General features: G+C 42.8%; 5 protein-coding genes across 5 annotated transcripts; 4 read left to right on the top strand and 1 right to left on the bottom strand.

Moving 5' to 3' along the window:
- Positions 1-1056: 1056 nt before the first annotated feature.
- CLUP02_07603 (thiamine pyrophosphate enzyme) lies at positions 1057-2802 on the top strand (the record flags this gene model as incomplete). The annotated part of the gene is made up of 1 exon (XM_049286597.1): positions 1057-2802. The coding sequence occupies one exon, from the start codon at positions 1057-1059 to the stop codon at positions 2800-2802; it is 1746 nt and encodes a 581-aa protein (XP_049143740.1).
- An 840-nt stretch (positions 2803-3642) lies between these two features.
- Positions 3643-5264, top strand: CLUP02_07602 (uncharacterized protein; the record flags this gene model as incomplete). The annotated part of the gene is made up of 5 exons (XM_049286596.1): positions 3643-3648; positions 3858-4098; positions 4160-4278; positions 4333-5109; positions 5163-5264. The coding sequence occupies 5 exons, from the start codon at positions 3643-3645 to the stop codon at positions 5262-5264; spliced, it is 1245 nt and encodes a 414-aa protein (XP_049143739.1).
- Positions 5265-6119: 855 nt separating this feature from the next.
- On the top strand, positions 6120-7390 carry CLUP02_07601 (uncharacterized protein; the record flags this gene model as incomplete). The annotated part of the gene is made up of 3 exons (XM_049286595.1): positions 6120-6660; positions 6727-7237; positions 7300-7390. 3 exons carry the CDS (start codon positions 6120-6122, stop codon positions 7388-7390), a joined length of 1143 nt encoding a protein of 380 aa, XP_049143738.1.
- Positions 7391-9413: 2023 nt separating this feature from the next.
- CLUP02_07600 (NUDIX domain-containing protein) lies at positions 9414-11100 on the top strand (the record flags this gene model as incomplete). Its single annotated transcript, XM_049286594.1, has 7 exons — positions 9414-9481; positions 9545-10429; positions 10508-10525; positions 10589-10652; positions 10740-10807; positions 10863-10916; positions 11085-11100. 7 exons carry the CDS (start codon positions 9414-9416, stop codon positions 11098-11100), a joined length of 1173 nt encoding a protein of 390 aa, XP_049143737.1.
- An 85-nt stretch (positions 11101-11185) lies between these two features.
- Positions 11186-13107, bottom strand: CLUP02_07599 (isoamyl alcohol oxidase; the record flags this gene model as incomplete). Its single annotated transcript, XM_049286593.1, has 4 exons — positions 11186-11359; positions 11417-11621; positions 11674-12762; positions 12836-13107. 4 exons carry the CDS (start codon positions 13105-13107, stop codon positions 11186-11188), a joined length of 1740 nt encoding a protein of 579 aa, XP_049143736.1.
- Positions 13108-26876: the final 13769 nt, after the last annotated feature.

Below are 26876 nucleotides of genomic sequence, written 5' to 3'. Positions count from 1 at the left end.
CTGAGCCTCTGGTTAAACTGTTGTTCTCTTTACAGCTCGATGAGCAAACTGACCATCATCTTAGTTTCATCGATCTGCGCCAATCCATGCGTATGTCGAAAGACCCTCTCGATGATTACCAAGTAGCCCAATATGTCACGTGTTGGTGGAGAGCCAGACCGACAAGTTACAACCCATCTTTCATCTCGGAGCTGCATTCCTAAAAGATGTAATCGCTTCCTCAAGATTCGCTCAAGCCCCGAGATTAAGATCATATCGCAGTTCACGGGCGAAGGCTTCTAGCATGTAAGTCAACTCGACTTGCTTGACGAGGAAGTTGAAAAGCACCTCCACACACCAGAGTTCAGACTAGAATTAGAGCAGAAAGCGAGCAGCAACATCCCAATGGCCCCGGATCTGGGGTGTTGGATAGAAGCTGTGGAAATCTTGAACTAGATACATCAACTCGGTAAGATATCACTTATACCGATGCTAACCGGCAGGAACACTTTTAACAGCAAGGATGGGCTTAAAAAGATTGGCATGTCTTGAACTAATACAGGTAGCTCTGGAACCTGGGCCTCGGCTTATCTTGCGGGGAACTCTGCCAGGTATTTGGCGGGGTTTGTTGGTGCTTCGTGGCTTAATGAGCTAAGCTTTTGGGGAAAGCTGGTACCAGTCAGCGTCTTGAATTATAACGATTCGTCGAGTGATTTCTTAGTCATCTTTGAGTTTGACTACTCACAGCTCTTTACTTGTTGTTACGGACATAGATCCCATTGTAGACAACGAGGTGTCTTTCTATTGTAGATGTGAAGGTGCCAGACTTAGCGTTATATTGTACGGATAGGCGGGAATGTTTCACCGAAACATGCAAGTCATCTGTACTTGCAGGGCCCACAAATCTCGCTATGACATAGCTCTCGACCTAAGATGAGGGGAAAACCAAGGGACGTTGAAAAGGGAAGCTTGACCAAGTCTCAGTGCATGTGGATATGAGGGGTCAAGCTTACCTGGGTATTTCATCCTTCCATCACCTCCATAGACCTTACCACTGGCCCCCAAAGCGCCCTCAACATGACTCAAGTTCGCAAACCTTCAAGCGTCAAGCTCGCGGAGTATCTTTTCACTCGCTTACACGATCTCGGCATAGGTGCCATCCACGGTGTTCCAGGAGACTTCAACCTCACATTGCTCGACTATGTCGAACCCGCAGGGTTACTATGGGTCGGCAACGCCAACGAACTGAATGCAGGATACGCCGCCGATGGATATGCTCGTATCAAGGGCGTCGGAGCCCTCATCACGACATCCGGCGTTGGCGAGCTCTCAGCCATCAACGCTGTCGCTGGGGCGTATGCTGAACGCGCAGCCGTGGTCCACATCGTTGGCACGCCTTCTAGGGTCCTACAGGATAGCAGGACCTTGATGCATCACGGCTTCAATGATGGAAACTACAGACGGTTCGCGGAGATGCACTCTCACGTCACCGTTGCGCAGGCGAATCTCAGAGATGCATCTTCGGCACCGCGTCAAATTGACGAGGTACTGAGGCAGTGCCTGGCCCATAGCCGTCCGGTCTACATTGAAATTCCTCAGGATCTGGTTGCCGTACCGGTTTCGGCCGATAGGCTAGATACACCGATTCAGCTTCCCGATGCTGTGCCAACATCGGCCGACGAGACTGCTCTCGCAGCAATCCTGGGCAAGATACACGCTGCGGAACATCCCATGATTATCGTCGATGGAGAGACGAGGCCGTTGGGTCTCGTCGAGCAGACCGAGAAGCTGGTGAAAGTGACGGGCTGGCCGACCTGGACTACTGCTTTCAGCAAGTCACTGGTCGACGAGAGTCTGCCAAATTACCACGGTATCTACACAGGTAAATTTGCCGATCCTGCCGTCAAGACGTTCGTCGAAAAGGCGGACTTGATCCTGTGCTTCGGTCCTCATTTCAGCTCGACAAACACTTATGCTTTCTCAAGCATACCCAAGCCGGATGTAACAATCCTCTTCAGCGACAACATCAAAGTGGCGGACCAAATGTACCGCGATGTCACCATTAGAGCGGTAATCAGCTCCCTTCTTGGACAACTCGAAAAGTCCAAGATTCATCATTATGATCCTTACCCAGAACTTCCTAAAGACCACAGCATGAATTTCTCAGAGGTGGAGAGTGAAGAGAAGATAACTCAGTCCAAGTTTTGGCATCTCACATCCAGTTTCCTACGTCCAGGGGACATCATATTCGGAGAGACGGGAACGGCCGGCCATGGCTCTCGAGTCTTTGCCCTACCGCCCCATACTAGAATGTTCCTGCCGACAACTTGGCTTTCCATCGGATACATGCTTCCTGCTGCGCAAGGCGCGGCCTTAGCGCAGCGAGAACTGATCGAGTCATCCAAATACCACGAAATTCAGGAGGCACGCACGATTCTCTTCATCGGCGATGGTAGCTTCCAGATGACGGTTCAAGAGATCTCTACCATGGTGCGCCACAATCTTGACGTGATCATCGTCCTTCTTAACAATGACGGGTACACCATCGAACGATGCATACACGGGTTGGATCAGTCCTACAACGACGTTGCCCGCTGGCGCTACTTGCAAGCGCCGGGTTTCTTCGGAGGCAATCCAGAGACGTATACAGGCTCTGCAAAGACCTGGGGTGAGCTGGAGAAAGTGTTGAAGGATGATGAGCTGAAGAATGGGAAGGGCTTGAGGATGGTGGAGGTTTTCATGGACGTTGATGACGCGCCGGCGGGCGCCCTGCTTGAGTTACTCAAGAAGGAGAAGGAGAGAATTGCAGATGGTCAAGCATAGGCAGGGTAGTTGATAGACGATACGCGTACCAAGAAAGGTTCCCGATTGGCCTTCAACATGTGATTGATTCCAAGAAGAGGGGGACGGCAAGCACAGAAAGTATAGTCTCAAGGATTGAAGTCGGCATATTGACCTATTCACGATACCCTCAGTTGGGGTTCCCATATGCCGCAGTAGATATGAGTTGCTATCAACAAAGAAGCACAATGTATATGGAATTTATTGTAGACGTTCACATTTCGAGCTTCGCTTGTGCGGCCGAACGCATCTTCAGGTTTTTCAAAAGAATACTTAGCTACAAAGTGGCCTCTAGACAAGGCTTGTTGACGCCTTGAATACATAAATACGGAATATACCTTTTATAGCTTTATTTCCGAACTTCCGATGACAAGATGCGGGGTGATCGGCAGTTGCCAAAGTGATACAGTAAGACAGTGAAGACGGCCCGTGTGGGAGCGAATCTCGGAATCGGAAGCGTTGTTCTTGAAGAGGTTGGCTAATTGGCTAACGCGGAGAGGCCGAATGAACATTAACTTGCTAAAAGGACGTCGTTGCACTTCTATCCCTACCTTTTCGCCTCCGGCGTCTCAAAATTCCGAGACAAGAAATTGAACAATCCAACTACCGAACCAGTGACCTTACCGAGTATTTCTCAACTTCACGGCAATTCCATTCTCATTTCATAGCAAAAATGGCCATTATTTCGGAAGTTGTTGCATCCGTCTCAGCTCATCTTCCCATTCTGATTGTGGGCATTTTAGCGATTCACCTGGTCCGAAATTTCGTAAGAAGAGGAGTTTCCGAGATACCAGGCCCATTTTTGGCCAAAATCTCCAACATATGGAGGTTCGTTGATGTAGCGCGCGGAAGGGCTCATGAGACACACATCAAGCTCCATGCACGATACGGGCAGTACGTGAGACTTGGTCCAAATCTAGTCAGTGTCCAAAATCTCGAAGCCTTGAAGATAATTTATGGTGTAAACAAGGGATACCGCAAGGTTAGTTCGACATGCCATGGAGACCTTGTAGCGTTTGCTGAGATACTTCTTCTAGACCGAGTTCTATGCGGTACAGCAGCAGCTGGCAAACGGCAAACCGACGCAAACCCTTTTTACGACCCTTGACGAAGATTTCCATGCGAAAATCAAGAGACCCGTCTCAAGTCTTTATTCTATGAGTACACTGACCGAGTTCGAGCCCTTCGTTGATAGCACGATAGAAAAGTTGCTGGAGAAGTTGGACGAGTTTGCCGATGCTGGACAGGAGTTGGATCTCGCGACATGGCTCCAGTATTGTAAGTGATACAGCCTAGTGACTCTAAATCACGCAGCTGACATCAATGCGTCTCAAACTAGATGCTTTCGATGTGATTGGGGAGTTGACCTTTGGCAAGCCGCTCGGTTTTCTCGAGCAAGGCCAAGACGTCGGTGACGTGATGCTTTCATTGGAAAAGATGGTTGACTATGCAGGAATGGTGAGTTTGATAAAGAGAAATGAGTAGTAAGTCGCTGACACACTATGTCTTCAGATTGGCCAGATACCTTGGCTGGATCATCTCTTCATTAAGAACCCGATCAAGCGCAAATTTGGTGGTGGGTCGACCGGAGCTGTCGCTCGATTCGCGCGTCAGTGTCTCGAGGAGCGTCTTCATCGCCCCGAGGGAAAAGTAGAAAATCCTTCCCACCGCGACTTTCTTACTCGCTTCTTGGAAACCAAAAATACGCACTCACAGGTTGTCGATGACCGTCAGGTCTTCTCATGGACACTCAGCAACGTCAACGCTGGGTCAGACACGACAGCAATCTCACTACGAGCGGTGCTCTATTACCTCCTCAAGAACCCCTGGACTCTGAAAAAGGTCATGAAAGAAATTATGGGGGCTAGGGAGAACGGGAAACTGTCGATACCGGTGACATGGAAAGAGAGTCAAGAGCTGCCGTACCTGGATGCGGCTATCAAAGAAGCGCTCAGACTTCATCCCGCAGTCGGCCTGCTACTCGAAAGAATTGTTCCTAAAGCCGGAATACAGCTTCCTGATGGCCCATTCCTGCCAGAGGGCACCATTGTCGGTATCAACCCATGGGTCATGCATCGTCATCCTGCATTCGGCGATCATCTCGAGTCCTACGTGCCGGAGCGATGGCTGCAAGGCGAACACGAACCTCTCAAAAGTTATGAAATTCGGAAGGCAGAGATGCAAGGAGCAACATTCACGTTCGGTGCCGGACCACGTACGTGTATCGGCAAGAATATCAGCTTGCTTGAGATCTATAAAGCGATCCCAACTCTTCTCTATACCTACGATGTAAGAAATACATCCAACTGGTAGAAATCAGACTAACAGCTCCACACCTCTAGATCAGCTTGAGCTATCCAGACAAGGAATGGGATACTGTGAACGCGTGGTTTGTAAGACAAAAGAACATCCATGTCAAGTTGGCCAAATCCGGCAGGAGTTGAGATTTGTAGATGCCAATCAACCCATGACTAAACTGACGTATTGGCCCTTAATGGCATTGAACATTGAATGAAATATCTTATAGTCTTCTGATTACAGATCGTTGTAGTGCTGGGAACGGAACTAGAGATTGATCATGTTGTATGATTAAGTAATTATGTACAGGAAAAAAATGTCATCCCGTCGGTTTCTTTGGTGTTGCAATGAAGATCAGTTGCTTTTGCTCGGAGGCCCCGCTACCACTGCCGTGCACTGAACAACGCAACATAGGGGGACAAGTGGGTAATTACCGATGGGATAGCCAGGTTTCAACTTAGGCGCGAGTCTTTCCACGCAGTGTGCAGAAGGCATTGTAGTAGTTAATCACATTGACCTCCTGATCAAGACGTCTGAGTTATCCTGCCACAACTGGGACCGATTCCTATCGCAAGTTTTCATCATTGACGATATCCATCCGAAGGTTTTCGATACACGCTTGTGCCTTTACGCGTTCGCCCAGCTTCTCAAGCGCATATTTCATTATGACAAACAAGCGTAAGAAGACTGGGTGTCTGGGTTGCAGAAGTAGGAAAAAGAAGTGCGATGAAAACCGTCCCGACTGTTATTTCTGTGTTGCGAAACAAATTGAATGTGTCTGGCCCGACATTTGGCAAGAAGTCAAGACGGCGCATGCACACAATGGTGGGTGCAGCTACCAATCTTATAGTAGAATAGTGTTCAAGATTTGAAGAAGCTGACTCTGAGTAGCGGTGGTCTCAAGTATCTCGAGGAGACGGCAACATAGGATCCAACACAGGGATTTCTCGACAGCCGATTTAGGTATTGTCTGTGAGCGCGTTTCCCATGTTCCCACAGGGATGGTAGATGAGATTGTGCCGGAGTCTGTCACTCAGCATATCTCGTCAGTAACGGCAGCCGATGATCATTCTAGTCTCGATGACCTGTTGTTGAGCGAACCGTTATCGTTGGAGAGGAGATTGCATCCCACTACCTCTGTGGTTGCCTCTGAGTCCACCTCTGATGGCGCAACCCTCGCCTACGCTGTCAACGTATCGCCAACGATGCTGCATATCCCAATAATTCTGGATTCGACCCTGAGATCAGATACCGACGATTTTCAGCTACTGTTTCAGCACTTCGTCTTGCAGTCGATGCCATCTATGGCGCCTGATGACATTGACTTGGACCTCTTCCTCAAGTACACGATGCCTTTGGTCCTCGGGGACGATCTGGTCATGCGCGCAGCCCTCGCGCTTAGCAGCGCAAAGTACATGATGCGAGATCCAACGAGTAAAGCGCTACATCTGTCTAGGCTATGCCATTCCCAGGTTATGGATGCTATCAGAATACGGATCATTACTTGCAAAGCTGGGCTGGACGAGCGACCTGTGTTCCTATGTGCAGCTGCTATACTTATGGCTGTGCTAGAGTTAACGCTTGGCAGCACACAAAGTCACCATATAGACTTTGCCACCCATCTTATACTCAACGTCCTTCCCTCGTCCGTTCGACAGATTGATCGAACTCTGCATAGATTCCTGCTTAGGGCGTGCATCTACATACGAGCTGAGACATGGGGGTGCGAGGGTCCCACAGGTTTGCCCTCGGACGTAGAGAAGCAGGTTGCGAATATGTTCCAACTCGCGGCCAAGCTTGAGGATCTGGACAACGAGGGAGGAATAAGAAGTCAGATCGGCTTGCTTCAAACAGCCTTCGTCACAGGCCTGTTAGTTGTGCCGAAGCTCGCACGCCTTTCAGCATCAAGGGGGTGCATTGAAGACGACGTTGAACGCGCTATACAATTGGCAGCACTCGAGTCGCAGATCATGTCGTGGCAACCTCCTCCTGGTTCTGAAGCAAGTGATAACGTCCGGAGAGTCTGGGGTCTATGGCGGACAGGTCTTCTGGTACATCTTTACACATCCCCGGTGGCACAAGAAGTTTGCCAGACGTGGTGGAGAGAGAAGAGCAACGCGTGCATGAGCGAATTCATTCGGAGACTCAAAGATACATCTCAGAATCCTAGAGGTCTCTCAGTGCTCTCATGGCCGCTGGTAATGGCAGGGTCATTTTCTCAGATCGCTTCGCATCAACGGTTGATTCGAGACACGTTATCATCTATCTCTGAGCGAACTGTTTCGAGGCTACCAGTAAAATTAGCGGAACGACTCGGAACAGGGCAGCCAAATTTTCGAAATAGCTTAGTGGTATCATCGTAGAGATTATGGCTTTTCCTAAGACGATGCTATGGAGGCCAGTCTGACTTTCGGTCAGACAATGCAAAGATGGCACTGGAATCTGTCGCACAATCTGGGTATCAAAATGAGTAGTAGTTTTCCTTCATCTAGGCGTCACGGTACCCGTCGGCCGCGCGAGTCTTCACATCAACCTTGATAACATCACTGAAATCTTTAACAATTCGAGCGTTCAGACAACGAATGGCACCATCAAAGAGTTTGCAGATGACCTTGATAGAACCAAATTGATTTTCTACAAAAGGCCGAACACCCATCCTCCCACTTCTTCTTCATCCATCATTCCTTGATCCCTTCCCTCTTCGAAGCCTGGTGGGGTTAGAGAAAGAGCCGCCATGTCCGGTATGCCCACGCTTTCTTGAACAACATGCGGCACACGACGCGTGCCCGTCGAAGAGTTCCGACAGGAGATGCGCAATAAGATGAAGGTAAGAAAAGAAATGCAGCATGTTAGAGGAATTGGAAGACACTTGTAGTCTTCTAGGGCGGGAGGCGGGGGACAACTGCCGGTCAGTACGAAAAGCAAAAAGCTGGAGCATCCTTCCGCGATAAGGTATTGAGGCTACATTGACCTAACCTTAGGTATCCCAAGATGAAATACCTACTTATTAGTCTCAGCAATGTTCAGAACAAGACACGATACCATGGCGAAACTCATCGGCGGAAACAGCGAGCAGATACGGAGCAAGATCGCAGCTACAATCGTAGAAACACGCGACGGTTCTTCAGGTGCAAGCCTCCGTTCGCGCATTTCTCGCATACGGAATGAATACCTCAGGGACCTAAGATTGACCGGTCGAAAAAATGTGAAATACGACCTCAGAAGAAGCATGCTACGTCACCGCCGCAGCTCGTCCAGGCGAGAGAAGGACAATACGACCAGACTAGATCTGATTGGAAAACCCCCCAGAACACATGCAGAGAGTATTCCGACCACGTGTGGGGTCTGTCTGTCAGAGAGCCAGCCCAAAAGAATCTTCCTCTAGTGTTCTTATCAACTTCCCAGATACTCCGGAGTTGCCCTCTAAGCATTCCCAGAACAGCCTCACAGTCCGTCTTCCGCTACCTGAACCCGAGTGTCTCCTTCTCTCGTTATCACCGCCCGTACACATCTAAGACAAACACTCGGATCTACACCTTCGATTCCATAGAAACGACAAGCCACAATAAGAACGCTCATGGAAGGAATGCCTACTGCCGGCATCAATTCCAAGGAGCAACAGGCCTCAGCCACACAACCTTACGCTTCGGCCCTCACGCACCTGCCCAAGGTAGAATGGGCAATTTAATGTAAGAGAAGCTTTCAAACTTTAGGGCTGAGAAGCTCATTGACGTGTCTACTTTGCCGGTTGGCATCCCGAAGTTTGGGACACCTTGCTCTCGAAACGAAGTGAGGAAGGTCGTTAGAATCCGTATGTATCTGGTCCACGGCCTTATTGGTGCTGGTACCTTTGGCAGCAAGCACGGCGCACGACAAATACTGTTACGTTTTCTTGCACACGGATGTCAACGGTTCTGCACATCGCCCGAGGGCTTTCACTCAATAACTATAACAAAACATTTACTGAGACTCCAGCATCTTTTCCTCTGCTCATGACTGGAAGATGAGATTGTGATGCTTGTTAATGAGATACCGCTTCCGTGGAGCCCAGTTTTATTTCACTTGGTCTTCAGCATGCCAGAATGATGTGTGGCTAAGCCCCGCCTCCACTGCGGCTGGAGAAAAGAGGGATGTTGATTAAGCCCATTAACTCATGCGTTGAAGGTGGGGTTCAGACCAATAATCCTCTCACTTGAAGCCGTGATTTCACTGTCATTTGATCAACTAAGTAGAATTGAACCCACCGCAACAACCATACAACTTTGTAGACCTGCCTCCATTGAGTCTCTCCAATGATGAGTTCCCAAGGCCAAGAACCTCGTAGCCCTCAAAGCTATTTGCCTCTGATCAATAAAGTCGACAAGTTGAGTAGCTCAATCACCAAAATCTCCCTTTTGAATCGGTTGGATTTCTAACTGCCTTCCAGTGTCCCGCTGAGCTTTGACTTCAATACTCTCTACAGACTCTTTCTACCTAATGATTCTAGGCCACATGGCTTCATGGTTCAAAGCACGGTAGAGCGTCTTCCGTGGACCCTAGATTTCCGTATCGACCACGCTGAGCGTGTAGTGCAGTTGCTCAACTCCACGGTCAAGGATGACGAGGACATTGGCATGACATGCACAGCTGCCTTCCAGCGCGTCGTCGACGCCGCAATCGCGTCTGATTCATTCCCCTCACTGAACAAGCTCCACAGCGAGCATTTCAAAATTATCGGCGCGAACCACTTTGTCTCGATTGAGCGATTTCCAGCACCTCTGTTCGGCATCTCGTCGCGCGGGGCACACATGACGGCCTATGTCAAAACAAGCGAAGGGATGAAGATCTGGGTACCGAGGCGGAGCGCACACCTCTTCACCTTCCCGAACCTACTTGATACCACTGTCGCGGGCGGCGTCAAGGCCGAGGACTCGCCCTTTGACTGCATCATCGCCGAGGCGACGGAGGAGGCGTCGCTGCCTGCTGACTTTGTTAAGGAGAATGCTCGAGCTGTCGGAGCTGTGACGTACTGCAGCTTGAACAAGCAAAAGGGAACATTTTTCCCGACTGTTCTCTATGTCTACGATCTTGAGCTGCCTGAGTCGATCGAGCCTCAGCCGGGGGATGATGAGGTTTCCGGTTTTAAGCTGATGTCGATTGACCAGGTCAAGGATGCCATGCTGGGTGAGCAATTCAAGCCCAACTGCGTTCTGGTCATGCTCGACTTCTTCATCCGCCATAACACCATCACCTCTGAAAATAATGATGAGTATCTGGAAATTGTCACTAGGATGCGGCGGCATCTTCCGGTACCAACCAGTCCGGAACGAAGGTGATAGATCGTGAGTTGGCCAAACCTTGATTGCGTATGCTCGGGAAAAACATCTGGTTCACATGGATGCCAGAATAGATTCACTGTAGACGAGCCGTCAGAATAGAAATCAAAGACTCTGCCACCCTGGAATACTTATGATGCTGATAGCCTGGAAAGTGGCAACACCTCATACCTTGGATTCATTCATTGCGGACGAGCATCATTTGAGCCTTCCTTTAACGTATTTAGTTCTTGGTGTTATGACTCGACTGGGCACAAGTGTTTGTGACTTAGACGAAGAAGTGGGATGATTGCCTGCCTGCTATAGAAATCTCTCGGAGGGGATTACCAAACTCATGAGGCGTACGCTGTTGTTTCCTGTGCGGCGTCTTACTTGTAATCGCCTAGGACGTAACTCTGTCGACACTTACTGTCTAATTACTGAAATCAGTCTGTTTATCTCTTCTACAATGACTGCTTTCGTGCTTAAGCATTATCGATACACGTGTGTCAAGGTTCAACCAATTAAAAAGATAACGAAGACTATAAGTGAGCTCGTTGAACAGCGCCAAATAATTTCACATCGTGTCAGGTTGTCTTTGGTATACGTTTGATACAGTAACCTGAGATTTTGCTGACGGCAAAAACTCATATCCTGAGTTTCACTTCGTAGTCATTTGCTCAGATAATGAAACAATTCATATATGATGGTTCGTGTATGTTGTGCCTAAGGGGAGACTAGAGGTAGGAACCAAATCTCACAATTGTTCTATTCTACAGCTTCTTGCAGAGTCTCGTGTTGTACTCAATCTCTTCCCAGTCTTCTGTACCAGGAGTCGCAACGGCGTAAAAGATGCCGTTGGGGTCCCACTTCTTACGCAACTCAAGCAGCGTAGGGTAGACCGGGCCCCAGAAAGCGTCTTGCCAATTAGGTTGGAAGGGATCAGCCTGATAACATGGTCAGTCAATCTTCCTCCTACTATGACCAGATTCAGCAGAACTCACCTCGTTGACGTAGGTACATCCATCAGGACCAGCCTGTCTCAAGGCCTCATCCTGAATGTTGGTCAAAACGTCTTGCAGGTCAGCCTTCTGTTCAAGACTGGCGCCAATGGGTACCGGCATGACACTGATGATGAAGTTGGTCGCGTTTCTGAAGGCTGGATGTGTCGCACTGTTTGCCACCGGCCATGCATGGCCAGCATTCCAACTGTCTAAAGTTAGACTTACTTCAGGGGCGAAAGTCAAGGCAAGGTACTCACAAATGTCCCACCATGAAACCAGATAGGCCTTCTCGGGGAGTGGCAACAGTCCTGAAAGCATCAACGATCTGGTCGTTCCGCTTCTCAACATCAGTGTGGCTGAACATCCAACCGCCAGTCAAGGCGTTGGTGCCAGCTTGTTCGTCGTGGAAAAGATCCGTGTAAAGGGCAAAGAATGAGCCGAAGCCTTTGGTGGAAGACTCAAAGGGGACGTTGTTGGCCTTGAGCTCGTCAAGCATAGGCTTGATGATTGCATCGAGTTCCCCTTGCGTCTTCCCAAACGCCACAAACGGTTGCACATTGAGCATCATCGGACCGAGCTCCCAGTAAACGTACAAACCACTGTCGACGAAATGGTTAGACCATTTGTGGAACACGCGAATTCCCTCCCAGAAAGTTGTCTCGTTGACTCCGCTGGTTCCATTGATATACAAAACCCCTCCGGCTGCCTTTTCCTCGGGGTACGTCCGGAACGTCACTGATGTCACGACGGCGTACGAAGAAGGCCCGCCGCCCTTGAGGCCGTAGAAGAGATCAGGATTCTCGTCAGCGTTGGCGGTGACGTACTCGCCTTCGGCGGTGATGGCCTCGAACTCGAGTGCGTTGTCGGCAGTCATGCCGTGCAGTGTCGTCAGAGGGCCGTGGCCTCCTCCGGCAACGAGACCTCCGGCGACGCCTACGGTGGGGCACTCACCGGTGACGACGACGACGGGAGGATCTTGGGCATTGGCTGCCCTCAGCAGGGCGCGGCCTTGGACTCCGGCGCCGAGCGTGACAGCGCTGCCGGAGTAGTCACCGGGACCGGTCCATTGCCTGGTAAAAGTGATGTCCTGGAAACTATGAGTGTTGATGATGAGGGCGCCCCAACCGGTACTACGTCCGATGAAGTCGTGGCCCGTGTTGCGGATGATGAGGCGGAGGTTGTTGTCCCTGGCAAAATCGATACCGGCTTTGATGTGTGCCTTCTTGGTCGCCCCAATAACATAGACACCATAGTTGCCTAGCGTACAAGGCTCTTCGGGGTTTTCGGTAGGCTGACATGTTGCGTTGGTGAAGTACTTCCACAGGTTAAGACCCAGTTGATCCGTTCTTGGACGAGAATCAGCTCTTTAGTTCTCTGCTTTCCATGTGACAGCGAACACGATAAACGGAGTTGACCTACGACCATTGCTCATCCGAATAGATAGCAGTAAGCTCAGCACACTTTGCCGCATCGTATGTTTGGATTGTGCCGAGGGTGCCGTTGAAGGTGTTGTGGCAGACAGCTTCGGGAGGGATGTGAGCATGCAAGTTGCCTTCGACCGTCGTATTGAGCTGGTTCCAGTCGTTAGACTTGGGCCAGCATGTATCGCCAAAGTAGCATTTGCAGCCATAAGTCAAAGCACCCACTTTTGGGCACCCCCCCCTTTTGGGCACCCCAACAAAACATGGCATCTAAACATCAACACCAACCACAATCAATTAATTAACTACCTTCTACTGCTATAATAATATAATCAAAATTCTCCCTAAGTAATTCGACCCCTATGAGTCGATTAGGACTAACTAGACGGTCGCTAGAGTCCTCCTAAGCTTTCTATACGTTCTAAATATCCGCGAACTTAATATTTAGGTCTAAATATATAGTCTTCTTTTTCCTAGGCCTTATATACTTAATCCTAGCCTTAAGAACTCGAACTTAATACTAAGATATAGCTAATTAGTAAGCCTACTCCCTAAAAGCTTTTTTTACTTTTTAAAATAGTAATCGTTAAGTACTATTATTTAGACTAAGCTCTATAAATAGTTTTAAATAATCGTAGAGCTCGCTAGCCTTCTTAGGAGTTAACTAGTTAATAATAGAGGTTACTAATACTTAGTTAAGTAGTCTACTAGTATTACTAGTCGTCTACCTAGCTTCTGTGCCCCTTTTAAATAGTATAACTTATATAAGTAGGATTATTAAGTTAAGAAGTAGCTTAGCCATATTAAGTAGCTATAGTCTAGTTACTTTCTACCTACTTCGTATATTTAACGACGTTAAATTAGCTAAACGAGTAAGCTAGTAGTAGCTTAAGAAATACTACTTTTTAACAATAGTAGAATTATTTACTATATCCTCTTTACTAAGCTCCTTTCTATACATAAACTTAATAAGCCTAAAAATAGCTATATTTAATAACTAGAGGATATAGGAAGCGTGTAGTAATAAGAATAATAAGTAGACGTTATTTCTATAGTACTCCTATATAAATTCTGTTATCATATAACTCCTATACCTATTTAGTATTAATAATCGAGGCTAGTTTAGCTTACTAAGCCCCCTAATAGGGGGGGTCTCAGTCTATAGTAAGAATACTTCCTTTAGTTAGTAAAGGGTAGTCTCGTCGGTCGTCTAGCTATTATCTATTACTATAAACTTTTAATTATTATAAGCAGTAAATTAAAGAGGGAACTATTACTATTAAACCGACTTTCCTTTATAAATAACTAGTAGTTTAATAGCTTTGCTATTAATAGAGATATACTTAATAATCGTTATTTAAGTACGCGAACTAGGCTCTTTTTTTCGTACTATTATAGCCTCTACTATGCCCAAGACTAGCCTATTAGCTCCCTTGCCCTCTATTATACTAGTCTTATTTATATTATACCTATTAGCCTATTTAATACCGCTAATCTCTAGTATATTAAGTAATCTAAACTATTATTTAATTATATTAGTAATAGCTCTATTAACGCGGCGCGAATTAATTAGACGACTTCTCTAGACCCTTATTAATAGATTCTTTATAATAAAAGCGTTAATCTATCTCTTACTAAGTAGTTTATTATCCCCCTAGGACCTTAGAACTTACTTAGCGAATTTCCTAACCTATTTATAAGTTAATATAATACCTAAGTAATACTATATACGAATCTATTAAGCTAGCTAATCTTTTTATTATAAAAGAAGTTTCTAAAGCTCTGCGAATACCCTCGCCCTTATCTAGTGGCCTCTCTTTTAACCCTAAAGTGTTATCTTAGGAACCCCGAACTTAATTAAGGCCCTTTTAATAGAGAGACCGTTTCTAATAGTATTAAGTACCTATTAGAGCTTATTTTCGGTATACGATACTATTACTTATTAATTAGTAAGTATGCTAAAAAGGAATACATTTGGACGATTTTTGTAATTATTGTGTTGAATTGAAATAATAGGTAGGGTTTTAATGTGGTGGCTGGGAGGGATTTTTGGGGGTGCCCAAAAGGGGGGGGTGCCCAAAAGTGGGTGCTTTGACTTACTGCTTCCCTTGCCACCTACGGGGCACCAGCTCGGCGGCGAAGACGCCTTGGGTGACTGCCGCCAGGCTGAGCAAGATTGTTGAAAATTGAACCATGGCGACAACTAGTCCTTGAAGAGTCCGGATGACCTTGAGTAACGCCTCATTCACCAGAAGCCAACGGTCAAAAGACCTCATTTATAATCATCAGAACTGACCGGGGTCTGGCTTCTATACACAGCGTGAGGTCTTGGAGCCCCGACTTTCCCCTCCTTCCCATGCTCATCTTTCGGCTCCATCTCTTGCCTCCCTTTGGCTCAGGCTCAAGTGTGCTGCCAAGGTGCAGGCTGCTTTCGAGAATGCGACTCAATCTATTAACCTAGTTTAGGTTGCAATGCTCAGCTCGCCCCCGCTAGCAACCAAATGAGACTTACGCCGCTCGGGCTATACCCTCCTGCTAAAGTCTTGCCCGGTTCGTCTGATGCTCAAGAGTGATATGCATGCACGTCGGGCCAAGTTTCGTGATACATCATTTCAAGTAGACTTGCGTGCATCAAATATCCATGCTTGGTAATGATTAGATATGCTATCACGCACAGAACAGAGGTGGTGCTGCCGGAAACAATCACCAGAGCATTTCCGCATGGAAGGGTATGTGCAGTTACATGTAGCCAAGGAAGCGAACCAAGCATCTCAAGTTTCTTGAGCGATATGTCCCACATTATCAATATACGCTAGACAACAAGGAATCGTAGGAATTGGACGATGTAAAAGGCAAACAAGGCTGTCTTCACCCACCCAGCCCACAGCGGGTAAGGAGCGGTTCCCGAGGGTGGCGTTGGACGGCCCCAGGACCTGACAGGTTCATATTAAAGATTGCCCTCGATTTAACGAATAAAAGAGAGAATCTTTACTAGCGCTGACAGCTAAACCTGCACAACAAGGCGGGGTGTTTTGCCGGTAGATGCAACCGAGTGGGATCCCCGACGGCTGATGGAGCTATCCCCGAATGGACTTCAGGCCCGATGCAGCAAGTGACTCCAAAATTCCAGGGTGTGCTGTAATTTTGAATGAGCTTTCTTTGCGGACATAAGGAATTGAGTTGGAACTTGAGTGGACATAGTTTAATTCGAGGCTTATATCGTGAAGTCTCCCTCCGGCTTGGTCTGTGGTTGTATTAAAGCTGGGGCAGAGTTCTGTCAGCCATCTCTTGTCTGTAGGCTTAGCTATGAGACCTTTTTGGATCAAGCTGTCGAGGTCGCATTGACCCGTCGTAACCCAAAAAAGCCAAGACCTTGGGAGCAGGGTTTCGGAGCCGACAACGATCTTTCACCGAGAAAGAGGACTCTCGCGATATTTTAGGGACCCACGCAAAGCTGTGATAAGCAAAGGCACTGTGCCGACTTGGCACAGCGTGCCGCATCCGCAAGCCGCATGTGCACATTGGGGCAGCAAAGGCTTTTCGCTTGTAGCTTTGGAGTAAACGAAAGGCTAATGTTTTGACGCAAAGCGCGTCGTCTTCTCTCTTCACCATCGGGAATGAATGAGTGAGAAGAAATCAGGGTGTCCGCGAACAGCAACACAGGGCTCAAGAAACGGTCTGCCCAATGGGTTGATCTTTCGCTCGGATACGACAAGGAATGACAAAGGCCACTTATGTTTGTCAACTTGTATTTGTCAACTTGTGTTTGTCAACTTGTGTTTGTCAACTTGTGTTTGTCAACTTGTGTTGTCAACTCAATTTCTCCGGCTTTAGAAGTAAGATACAGTTTGATTCGCTGTTGATCCAAAATGCGACGATTTTGTCAGATTGGAAGTCCAATTCGACCTCGACGTAAGCGTGCCCGCGCAGGGGCCAATTACGGCCCCTACTACGGCAGACTACAAGAGGCACTCCGCCAAAACACTTTTTTCATATGTCAAAGCAAAAATCGTATTTTATAGTTACCCTACTACTTAAGATAGGGTTTAGATTAGTATAGTAACTTATAAATAAGGGTTATAAAGATTTATAGCTTAAGAGATACTTTAATTTCGTAATATATTAGACCGTATAATAGTATATAAAATCGTATAAGATCGTACCCCGATATAAAAGTTTTTCTTCTCTTTATAATTTTATTATAGAAGTAACTACTACTTTTTACCCTCTTATAAGTAAAAATCACTCTTTATTTAAGTTATTAAATTAATAGCTCGCTTATAAATATTATAATATAAATTTATAATAACTTCTAGTCTTTATATAAGACGTTACTAAACTAATCGACCTCACGATACCTCTTTATAAAGCTATTTTAAAACGACCGATCGATAATAATACTTATATAAACTCTACCCTTTTTATATAATAAGAACGTATAAATATATAAGCCTCGATATTAATAAAATCTCTTCTTATAGGCTTAAAAGAGCGGGAACGAAGTATTTAATAAATAAGAAAGGAGCTAAAGTAATCGCTAATAATTAATATCTGTATTATATTATATAACGTATCCTTTTTTAAGAACGAACTTAACGGTTTTTAAGTAACGACTTATATTAATATCTAAGTTATTAAGAAGTTTATTAAGAAAGTTTAGTTTAATCGCTTCTCGACGTTTACTTTATATTAAGATATAATACGATTTATTATTTTATATTTCATAATAAATTAGTAAATTCTTTTAATAAAGTAAATAGTATTTTTCTAGCACGTATAGCTTTAACGAGGTAATGCGGGATATTCTTATGAAGAATATAAAAAGTGAATATTCATATAGAAGCAAGAATATATGAATATAGGGGATATAAGCGTATATAAAAGAGGTTTTTGTAGTAAAGAGAGTAATATAGTTGAATTACTATATAAGAAGTTGCTTGCTTAACGAAAGGTCTAGGTAGGCAAATACACGCCTACATATAGGCATAAAAACCTCCTACTAGAATATTCCATTGCTTATTAATTATGATATAATTAATAAGCGTATACGTAAGTGAATGCGTAATCGTAGTACGTAATTCCGCCTCGAGTAAATTCCAGATTATTCAGTTACCTTCCAGTACTTTCTATTGCTCACGTAAGCTTATATAAGCAGTATTGCTTACATAATCAATACCTATAATAATCTACAGAAATCGTAGATTAATATAGTATATAGTTTGCTTACGTAATATTGATAATAAGGCGAATAACAAGGTAAACAAAGTTACCTTCGTAACAAATACTGCTTATATAAGCTTACGTGAGCAATGGAAAGTACTAGAAGGTAACTGAATAATCTGGAATTTACTCGAGGCGGAATTACGTACTACGATTACGCATTTACTTACGTATACGCTTATTAATTATATTATAATTAATAAGTAATAGAATATTCTAGTAGGAGGTTTTTATGCCTATATATAGGCGTGTATTTGCTTACCTAGACCTTTCGTTAAGTAAGCAACTTCTTATATAGTAATTTAACTATATTACTCTCTTTATTATAAATGTTACGGCAGTGGGTATCAGGGCCCCTGTGGGCCCCGTGGCTTAGCCTCAGGCTACGAGGCTAAGCTCTTAGTAGTTATATAACGAGCTAGACCGCTAGGCCCAAAGGGCTAGCTCGCTAGCTTTTACTTACTATTCTATTTTTTCCTTCTTTATATTAAGTCTTTAGTTAATTAGGTTAATATAGTAGCGTTCTAACCTACTTTAAGTTCCCTTTCGTAATACTACTTAACGTTACTTAATTAACTATTCTCTAGAGACGGAACGATAATATCTTAATTAATTAACTACTAGCTACCCCTACTAAAAAAGCGTATAGGAGAGCCGAGCGATAGCTAGTTAAATTAATCGTACGTAAGTAGCGTAATTAATACCCCTTAAATATATACCCCCTCTACTAAACGTAATAATTAGAGGACATAGCTAGGGAGGCTAGGTCTCCTTTTATACTAACGGTTTTTAATAGAGTTACCGCTTTTATAAGTCCCGATAGAGCGTCGTAAGCCTTAATAAAAGTACTAAGCTCCCGGTTATCGACCTAGAGGTCGCGCTATTTAACTAGCTAATAAAGCGCTTCTTACCCTTTACTACCTAGGCCGATTACTTAGCGTACCTTAGTAACGTAGCTAACTAGCTTACTTCGCTTATTTATATCCGTAACAATATACTTTTTAAAAAGAATACTAAGTAGTATATTAACCTCGACCTTATTTAGGAGCTATACTTTAAAAACGACGGAAAGACCCTATTCAAATAGATCGAATAGTAGCTAAAGATACGTATCGCTTAGTATTAATTAGAGCAAGTCCTAGCTTTTATTATTAGCTAGCTAAGTAATAGTACGGAGCGCCTATATATAATAACCTATAAGAACCTCGACTTTATATATACTACTACTATAGAGCTTTATATTATAAAAAAAGCCCTTACCCGAGCCTATATTAATAATATAACTATAGCTAAAAGACTAGAGTAATTAAAAAACGGCTCCTAAGCTAGCTCTATTTAGGATACTACTACCCTTAGCGCGCTAGAGTAACGGCTAATATACTTAGAGACGTAAAGTAGCCGCGAGACTACTCTAGCCTCGTCCTATCCCGTTACTTACGGCTCTTAGAAAATGCTTAACGTACCTATTTTTATAAGTAATAATACTAGCCTTAAGTTTAATTACTAGCTCTAGCGCATTACAAAGCGCTTAAAAAATACTAATTATAGTATAGATAGGTACTACTTAAAGTATATTATTAATAAGATTAGAGGTAGTACTACGGAGTTTATATACTTAATACTAACTTCTAATGAGATTATTACGGCCGAGTAGCTACTTTACGAGCTTAAGTCGGCTTATAATAGCCCGACTATTATAGATAACGCTAGTTATAAGCTAGACGTACTCGTAATTATACTTAAAAACGTCTACTAAAAGCGCTCTACGTTTACTAAGCTCGCGCGTATTAATAAGCTTCTAAAGTCTTAGTAAAAGCGCCGTTTTTATAATAAGCTACTTATATATCTTCGTAACTAGGCTATGTCGAAGTATTTAAATAATATAGCTACTTTCTAAAAGTATATTAAGTACGTTACCTAGCTAGTTAATACGATATAGCCCCCTTTTATAAAGGACCGCCCGGTTAAGGCTTCTAGCTAGACTCGCTAAACCTTAGGTAGAAGTAATAAAAGTAGCGGAAATAATAAAAGTACTAGAGGTACTAAATAGGACCGAGGTCGTACCTCTACCCGCGAGACGATTCCTAAAGCCTTATATTAAAAGCTTAAGGATAATAGCGCTTACTTCGTTTATAGCGATACTGGATATATCTCTAAAAACTGCCCTAAGAAGCCGAAGACTACTATAGCCGCTATTAACGCTACTAAGGGCCCTATTAAAATAAAGTCGGGTTTAGAAAACTAGAACCCTTAGTAAAAATAAACTCCTAGCTAGGGGATACGTATAAAAAGGACGGAAAATTAGTAATTAATTTAGTAAACCTATAGGATCTCGTAGGGGGCCAGCCCCTTAAGATAGAGCTTATATTAGTATTTAATAAATATAGAATTTACCTAAGAGCCTTACTTAATACGGGAGCTAATAAGTACGGATTTATAAATAACCGCGTAACCCCTTTATTATAATAGTTCTGCGCAGCCCTATCCTATAAATTATAATACCTAATCCCTACTACCGGATTTAATAAAAAGTAATTAAACGATACTAGCGTAGTATAGACCGCTAACTTATATATTAATTAACGGGTCCTTCTAAAAGCACCCCTCTTTTAGCTTAATACGGGCCGCTACGACCTAATCCTAGGGCGGAAGTAGTTCGAATATTACGGGGTAAACCCTAATATTTACTACCGACGTCTAATATGGCCTAAGGACCTACTACTATAAAAGACGTCCTTTATTATTATTAGGGATATTAAGGACCTATATACCCCGGAAGTTATTAATATATAATACTAAATCGACGCCGACCGCTAGTAGGACCTATTCGAGATAGATATAACTTATTATAACTAAAGGTTTTAGTAGTAGCGGGCAAAGGGTATACTAATTAGGATATTACTACGCCCACTAAAGACAATAGCCCGTTAGATATAGTAATTAGACGAGGCTAAGAATGCGAGGAAGATAGAACGCGCCCTTAATAATATTAATATTACCCCCGCAAAGAGGGCTAAGTAGTAAAAACTATACTTAGTAATAGTATAAATAAATATTATTTTTATTAGCGCTCCCGCTTTTAAAAAAAACCTAAGGCAGAACGACGTCGAGATAGGCTCTATATTACTTTATAAGCTTAACTATATTATAAAGGATAAGAAGGAAGAGGTAGATCCCTTATATAATAACGACTAGGTTACTCGCGACCTTATAATAATAAACTTACTAAAGTATCTACGGCCCTAGACTAACGTTTTTAATAAGGCTATTAGTAATATACTAGCGCCTTATAGGCCGTATAACTATAAGATCGAGCTCCTAAATAGCGGTAAGGAGAAGCTAACTTATTACCCTCTATATAAGTAGTTAGTGCCCGAGCTAGAGGCTATAAGGGCCTATTTAATAGAGCACTTATAAAAGGGATTTATCGAGCTAGGCAATGCTCCTTTTATATTACTAACGCTATTTACGAAGAAGTATAATAGTAGCCTGCGCTTTTATGTTAATTTTTATAAGCTTAATAAGGTTATAAAAAAAGACCGCTACTTACTACTACTTATTAACAAGACCCTCGCGCGGCTAGGTAGGGCAAAGGTATTTACTAAGCTAAATATTAAGTAGGCCTTCTACCGTATCTAACTTAACCTAGCCTCCGAGGACTTAACGACGTTTAGAACCCGCTACGGGGCGTATAAGTATAAAGTAGTACCCTTTAAGCTCTATAATAGGCTTACTACGTACTAGTAATATATAAACGAGACCCTCGCGCGGCTAGGTAGGGTAAAGGTATTTACTAAGCTAAATATTAAGTAGGCCTTCTACTATATCTAACTTAACCTAGCCTCTGAGGACTTAACGACGTTTAGAACCCGCTACGGGGCGTATAAATATAAAGTAGTACCCTTTAAGCTCTATAATAGGCTTACTACGTATTAATAATATATAAACGAGATATTAATAGAGTACTTAGATAACTTCTATATAATATATATAGATAATATCCTAATCTTTTCTAACGACCCCCTCTAGTACTAAGAGCACGTTACTAAAGTACTAAACCGCTTATAGAAGGTAGGCTTATAGGTAAATATTAAGAAGTACGAATTTAGTGTTACCGCTACGAAGTACTTAGGCTTCGTAGTTTTAATAAAAGGTATATAGCCGGACGAGGAAAAAGTCTTTATAATTAGAGATTAGAAACTACTTATATTACTTAAGGGTATCTAGTCTTTTTTTAGGTTTTATAACTTCTATAAGAGGTTTATAAAGAATTACGGCTGCCTAGCTAGGCCCCTTACGAGGTTAATAAGTAAGGGAGTTCTTTTTAACTTTAGTACTGGCTACGAGACGGCTTTTAAGGCTATAAAGCTAGCGCTAACGTCGGCGCCTATCCTTTATTATTTTAAGCTAGAGTTATTAACGTAGCTAGAAATAGATACCTCTAACTCGGTATGCGCCGGGGCGCTACTATAATAATAAGAAAATAACGGGTTATAGTACCTAGTGGCCTTTTGTTTAAAAATAATAAGCGGTATAGAGCTTAACTACGCTATTTATAATAAAGAAATATTAGTAATAGTATTATACCTAGAGGAATAGCGCGCGGAGCTTATAAGTTATAAATATAGGTTCGACGTTATTATAGACTATTAGCTATTACTATTCTTTATAACTAAGCGCCTACTTAACTTATAATAAGCCCGCTAGGCTAGTACGCTAGCGGACTTTAATTTTTAGATTTACTACTACCCGGGGAAGGAAAACGTACTAGCTAACGCCCTCTTATAAAAGACGGAAGATATCCGTACCTAGTAAGTACTAAAAAAGGCTAATAGGACATAAGTCCTTATACCGCTAGGACTATTATCTCCTAATATCGTAGCGGAGCTACGGGCGTTACTAAGCGCCGCCGTTAGCTAATTATAGCTTATAGTTAGCTCACTTTTATTAAAAAACGAGCTATAGGGGTACTTATTAATAAAAAAGATTCTAAAGCTTAATAAGGACCTTATTATAGCGTCTCTTGCGCTAATACGAGCGCTAGTAGCCGAAGGACGCGAGCGCTAGTCTATTTAAAATAATAGATTATTAGTAATAGATAGGAAACTCGTAGTACCCGAGGAGGAGAACCTCCGTATTATAGTTATTTACGAGGTTTATAAGTAAAAACTCCTCGCCCACCCGGGGCATAATAAGGTTATAAAAATAATTAAATAGCGGTACTACTAGCCGGGCCTAACGGTAGATACCTATTAATACGTTTAGAACTACTATACTTACTACTAGTTATAAAAACCGCGCGATAAACCCCTAGGGGAGCTAAGACCGCTATTAATACCCGACTACCCGTAATAATATATCTCTACCGATTTTATAACTATCCTTACCGATTAAAAAGGATTTAATAATATATAGGTAGTAATAGACCGCCTAGGTAAAAGGGCGATATTTATTCCTTATTATAAGACTACTATAGCGAAAGATATAAGCCGGATGTTCTATAAGCGGGTACTACCTATCTTCGGCCTACTAGAAACTATTACGTCGGACCGAGGCCCCTAATTTATCTCCGACTTTTAGGGGGAGCTTTATAAGATCTATAGGGTTAAGTTATAGCTATTAATAGCGGATTATTTATAAACGGACGGCTAGACGGAGGTACTAAACTAGTATATCCTATAGTAGTTAAGATTACTAATTAACTAATACTAAGATAACTAGAGCGATATATTGCCTACGGTCGACTTTACTTATATTACTTAGCTTAGTAAGACTACGGGGCTATTATTATATAAAGTAGAATTCGGTTGCTAGCTACGGCTTTTTTTTAACTAATCTAAGCGAACTTACTAATTCGGCTTTATAAAAAAGAAGCTAAACCGTACCGACGCGCAGTATATAGCTTAGGGGATATACGAGGCCTAGGAGATTACTAGGGGTAATATAAAGGTCGCTTAGGTATAATATAAAAGGTATACTAACCGCCGCCGGCGCCCGGACGACTTAAAAATAAGAGACCGGGTCTTCGTTAATACTTCGTACTAGAAGTCCGCCGACGTAAATAAACTATAGTAGCTATAGGCCGGCCTATAGCCTATTATCGGTACTAAATAGGGGGGCACATAGGTCGTAGAATTACTAATAGGTAGCTGGGTATACCCGGTCTTTTACCTAAGTAAGCTAAGGAAGGCTACTAACAACTTACTACCCGGGTAGAACTAAGAGCTATTATTACTAATTATTAATAATAACAGCGAGCCGGAGTACGAGGTTTTTAAAATAGTTAAGTTATGTTTATATAGGAGAAAGCTATAGTACTAGGCAGATTAAAAGGGATACGATACGGATCTAACGTAGTACGACGCAGAGAGCTTTAGGTATATACTAATAGTACTATAAGCGTTCTATTACTAATACCTAACTACTAAGGGTCTGCTACGGAACCTAGACGTATAAATAAAAGCCGCCGTAGCTAGTAATTCGCTACTACTAAGGGACGACGATAATATAATAGTAGTAATTATAGCCATGGATTCGCTAGAATAAGGGGTAATTAGGAGGTTTATTTTTTAGTACTACGGACAGCGCCCTCTAGTATAGAGGGGGGGGTAATATTATAGTAATAGGTATTAGGGCCCCTGTGGGCCCCGTAGCTTAGCCTTAGGCTACGAGGCTAAGCTCCTAGTAGTTACGTAACGAGCTAGACCGCTAGGCCCAAAGGGCTAGCTCGCTAGCTTTTGCCTACTATTCTATTTTTTCCCTCTTTACGTTAAGTCTTTAGTTAATTAGGTCAATATAGCAGCGTTCCGACCTGCCTTAAGTTCCCTTTTGTAATATAAAAACCTCTTTTATATACGCTTATATCCCCTATATTCATATATTCTTACTTCTATATGAATATTCACTTTTTATACTCTTCATAAGAATATCCCGCATTACCTCGTTAAAGCTATACGTGCTAAAGGTTATGAGCCCAGTTATTATATAACTGAGGTTTTATTTACTTAAGTGAATATTATTCACTTATCCGAGCTCTTCTATTTTTATTTGCCTATATTATACCTATTATCATTTAGGTATATACCTTTATCCGGTATATACATATCTATATATCGAGATACCTTACTCCGCCCAAAATCACTTTTTCGAATTCGAAAATTCGAAATCGACCTTTATATTTAATAAAGGATTTATATATATAAAAAGGCAGACGAAGTGTAAGCCCTTTTTATACTATATACTTACTTTTATTAAATATCTATTTATAAGAAAAAGAAGTCAAAATAGACTTTTTCTTATATATATTTTTAGACTTGAAATAAGTCTATTTTCAAGCTTAAAAACAAGCTTGAATTCTAAGCTTAAAGTAAGCTTATTTATACTAGGAACAATACTAGTATATATTTATATTATATATATTCTAAAATATATATAATGGCGGATATTATTAAGGCAATTACAGGCTGCCTTATGCCTGAAAATCAACGCCTAAAAGGTAGTCAAAATTGGACTACTTGGCTTTCTACTCTTCATATTTATCTTCGACTTTTGAAATTAAATACCTATTTCGAAGTTGAAAACGAATATGAAAATATTACTGAAGAGCAAAAAACCCAATCCTTATTATTAATAAGGCAAAATATTCAACCTGAGCCTCTTTCACTTATTTTTGATCAAATTGATCCAAAAGAGGCTCTTAATACCCTTAAAGCATCCTATGAGGGTACAGGACCAGTTCTACGTCAACAATTATACCTCGAATTCCACGCTATTAGATTGGAGCATTTTAATAGCTTAAATGAGTTTATTAGCTCATTTAAAAGCTATATTTCCAAATTAAAAAGCGTAGGAGCTATTATTGAGGATATAGACCAAAAAACGGTCTTTATATCAGCCCTAACTAATATCTTTCCGATTTGGGCTGATCGTCAAAGGTCTAATCTAAGACTTAAAGAGCCCCCTACTTTAGAGGCTCTTATTACGGATATATTAGACGAAAATAGGAGAGAAATCGATACTCCTATGTCTAATAATACTATTAAGAGTAATAAATACTCTCGAAATAAGTATAATAAGTCTAAGACTTATTATAAGCAAAATACCAACCCAAATACCAACCCAAAAAGCCCTCAAATAAGCCCTCATATCAACCCAAACCAAACCAACCCCGAAACCAGCCCCGAAACCAACTAAACCAGCCCAACTCTTTTACGAAAAACCAACGCCCACATGGAGATTTGAACCCTCAGCCCTTACAATCAAGGAATTATATGGTTAGTGGTTCCGACCACTATACCATAGACCCACTTGATGAAAATTATCAACCTTTTCTCCCTCATATATTACCCAACTCGACTCCAAATGATAATTTGGGCCTTTCGGGAGAAAATACTAATAATTCGGCTAATATGGGCACAAATACAACTGAAAGGTGGTTGTATGATACGGGTTCAACAGTCCATATTGCTAATAGTATAGATTTATTCGAAAATTTCGATAATAGGGACAATTTACCCCCTATTCGAACCGGAGCTGGCCCAGTATACCCACAGGGTATTGGGGACTTAATTTTACCTATCTATTTACGGGGTAAAATTATACCTATAAGGTTAAAAAATACCTTATATATTCCAGAATTCCCACTTAATATCTTTTCAGGTATATTACACTACAAAAATGGTGGATATATTGAAAAGAATTATTTAGTGGATTCTGAGGGCAATGTATTTGCTTATTTGGATTTCAAAAGGCATGGATTTTTCCTTAATATTGCTTGGAAAAATCGAAGGCCTACTACAGGGTACCAACAAAACGATTTG

Source organism: Colletotrichum lupini, chromosome 4, assembly GCF_023278565.1.
Source record: "Colletotrichum lupini chromosome 4, complete sequence".
Lineage (NCBI taxonomy): Eukaryota > Fungi > Ascomycota > Sordariomycetes > Glomerellales > Glomerellaceae > Colletotrichum > Colletotrichum lupini.
The sequence above is the reverse complement of the archived record's forward strand: the minus strand, read 5'-3'. Positions and strand labels throughout refer to the sequence as shown.